General features: G+C 45.8%; 1 protein-coding gene across 1 annotated transcript; it reads right to left on the bottom strand.

Annotated features, from left to right (window-relative positions):
• Positions 1–15: 15 nt before the first annotated feature.
• LOC109545786 (F-box/LRR-repeat protein 16) lies at positions 16–960 on the bottom strand (the record flags this gene model as incomplete). The annotated part of the gene is given in 1 exon segment (XM_019916629.2): positions 16–960. A coding segment is annotated over 1 exon segment (655 nt), but the record flags the coding sequence as incomplete, so codon positions are not given.
• Between the last annotated feature and the right edge of the window lie 525 nt (positions 961–1,485).

Below are 1,485 nucleotides of genomic sequence, written 5' to 3'. Positions count from 1 at the left end.
GATTTATTGAACCTACCTGAAGATGATCCATCAAAGACTCCAGACCTTGGTCGCCTATACTAGAGCATCGCAGCTTCAGTGTATGTACATGCTTCGAAGCCAATGGGAATGTGTTGATGAGATCCAGGGCGTCCTCGTTTGTGGCCCCCATTAGACACAAACTGTGGAAGCCTCTCCTCAGTAAGGAATTGTACAATCTGGCCCGTTCGTTCACTTGGAATCCTCTCAATTCCCGACACTGCAAGACCGGGATCAGACCTGTCCAGTACCGTGTTGACCGATATAAAATGTCCCTCCACCGCATGCAGACCTGAGCCAGGAGGCACCGTTCGCTGGGGCTGAAGTACAAGAAGAACCTGCTCAGAAACTTCTCGTCCATTATCAGCTGATCCCATGTCAGGTGAACAGGTGAGGGTTTAGTCTTGCGAACCGGTGGCAGACTGGGAGCGGGAACGTTCTTCTGATACCCTCTGGACGGGAGCAGTCTGGATGGTTTCTCTGGAGCGGTAACCGCGGCACTACTTCCGCCACAGAAAACGTTGGTAACCCGCTCCATGACGCTTCCTTTGGATGAGTGATGTTTACTACTTCTGAGTCCCAAGCCATTGATCCGTTTGGAGAGTTCCGCTGAGGCTCTTTCAACGACACCTTGAGCTGATATTGACGACATTCTGATGCTACGCGACAATCACGACATATCATCGGTTAATTATTTCGATTCATGCGACGCGACTCTCGTCCGAACGGGCACTGTTTGGCTCGAGGGGGATGGAATCACCCTTATACATTGCTTCGATCAATACACTTTCAGCACGGCCGTATTTAGAGTTTTCTGTATTCTCAGCGTTTTTTATTTAGTTTTTTTTCGTTGTTGTCCACGTTAATGTGCGGTTTTCAAATAAACCACTCCAACTGGGTGTTTTCCCTGGTGTGAGCGAAAAACTGACGCAAACCTGGCGCACAGAAGGAGCAAACGGACAGGGCAATCGTTATATCGATTTCGGTATTTTCAATCAAGTTTTAATCGGGTTAATTGGAAATCGCAGGAGGGAAATTGGCTGTTTGCTGTTATAGTCCGATAACCAGGGAGCACATCAAATTTAACTTTTATATTTTATTTAACTCACTAGGTCAGATTTTATTTTTTTGATTAGGGATATTAGCACTTAGGTACTACACACGTAATGCCCTTAAGTATACGCAATGCCTTGCGTATTTTTAGGGAGATTCAAAACCCAGTTAAAATTAATAGATGAGTTCACTCACGCCACCCCTGTTTTACTTGCACGTGTCCTCGCGCATTGCTGCTACACACCCTTTGAGGAAATTGCCAAAGTACGAGCAAGACTGCAGTGTTGTTCCTCAAATGTTTTTGATTTGAGGAACAACAAAAAGCCCATTTATTTCTGTCTAGAATGATGTACAAATGAGCGTTCTTGCTCATTTTGCCTCCGAGAAATGAGCAAAAACGGGACGGAAAACATG

This window comes from Dendroctonus ponderosae, unplaced genomic scaffold (genome assembly GCF_020466585.1).
Source record: "Dendroctonus ponderosae isolate FM_Combo_2020 unplaced genomic scaffold, Dpon_F_20191213v2 Dpon_F_20191213_8, whole genome shotgun sequence".
NCBI lineage: Eukaryota > Metazoa > Arthropoda > Insecta > Coleoptera > Curculionidae > Dendroctonus > Dendroctonus ponderosae.
This window is presented reverse-complemented; position numbering and strand designations above follow the sequence as displayed.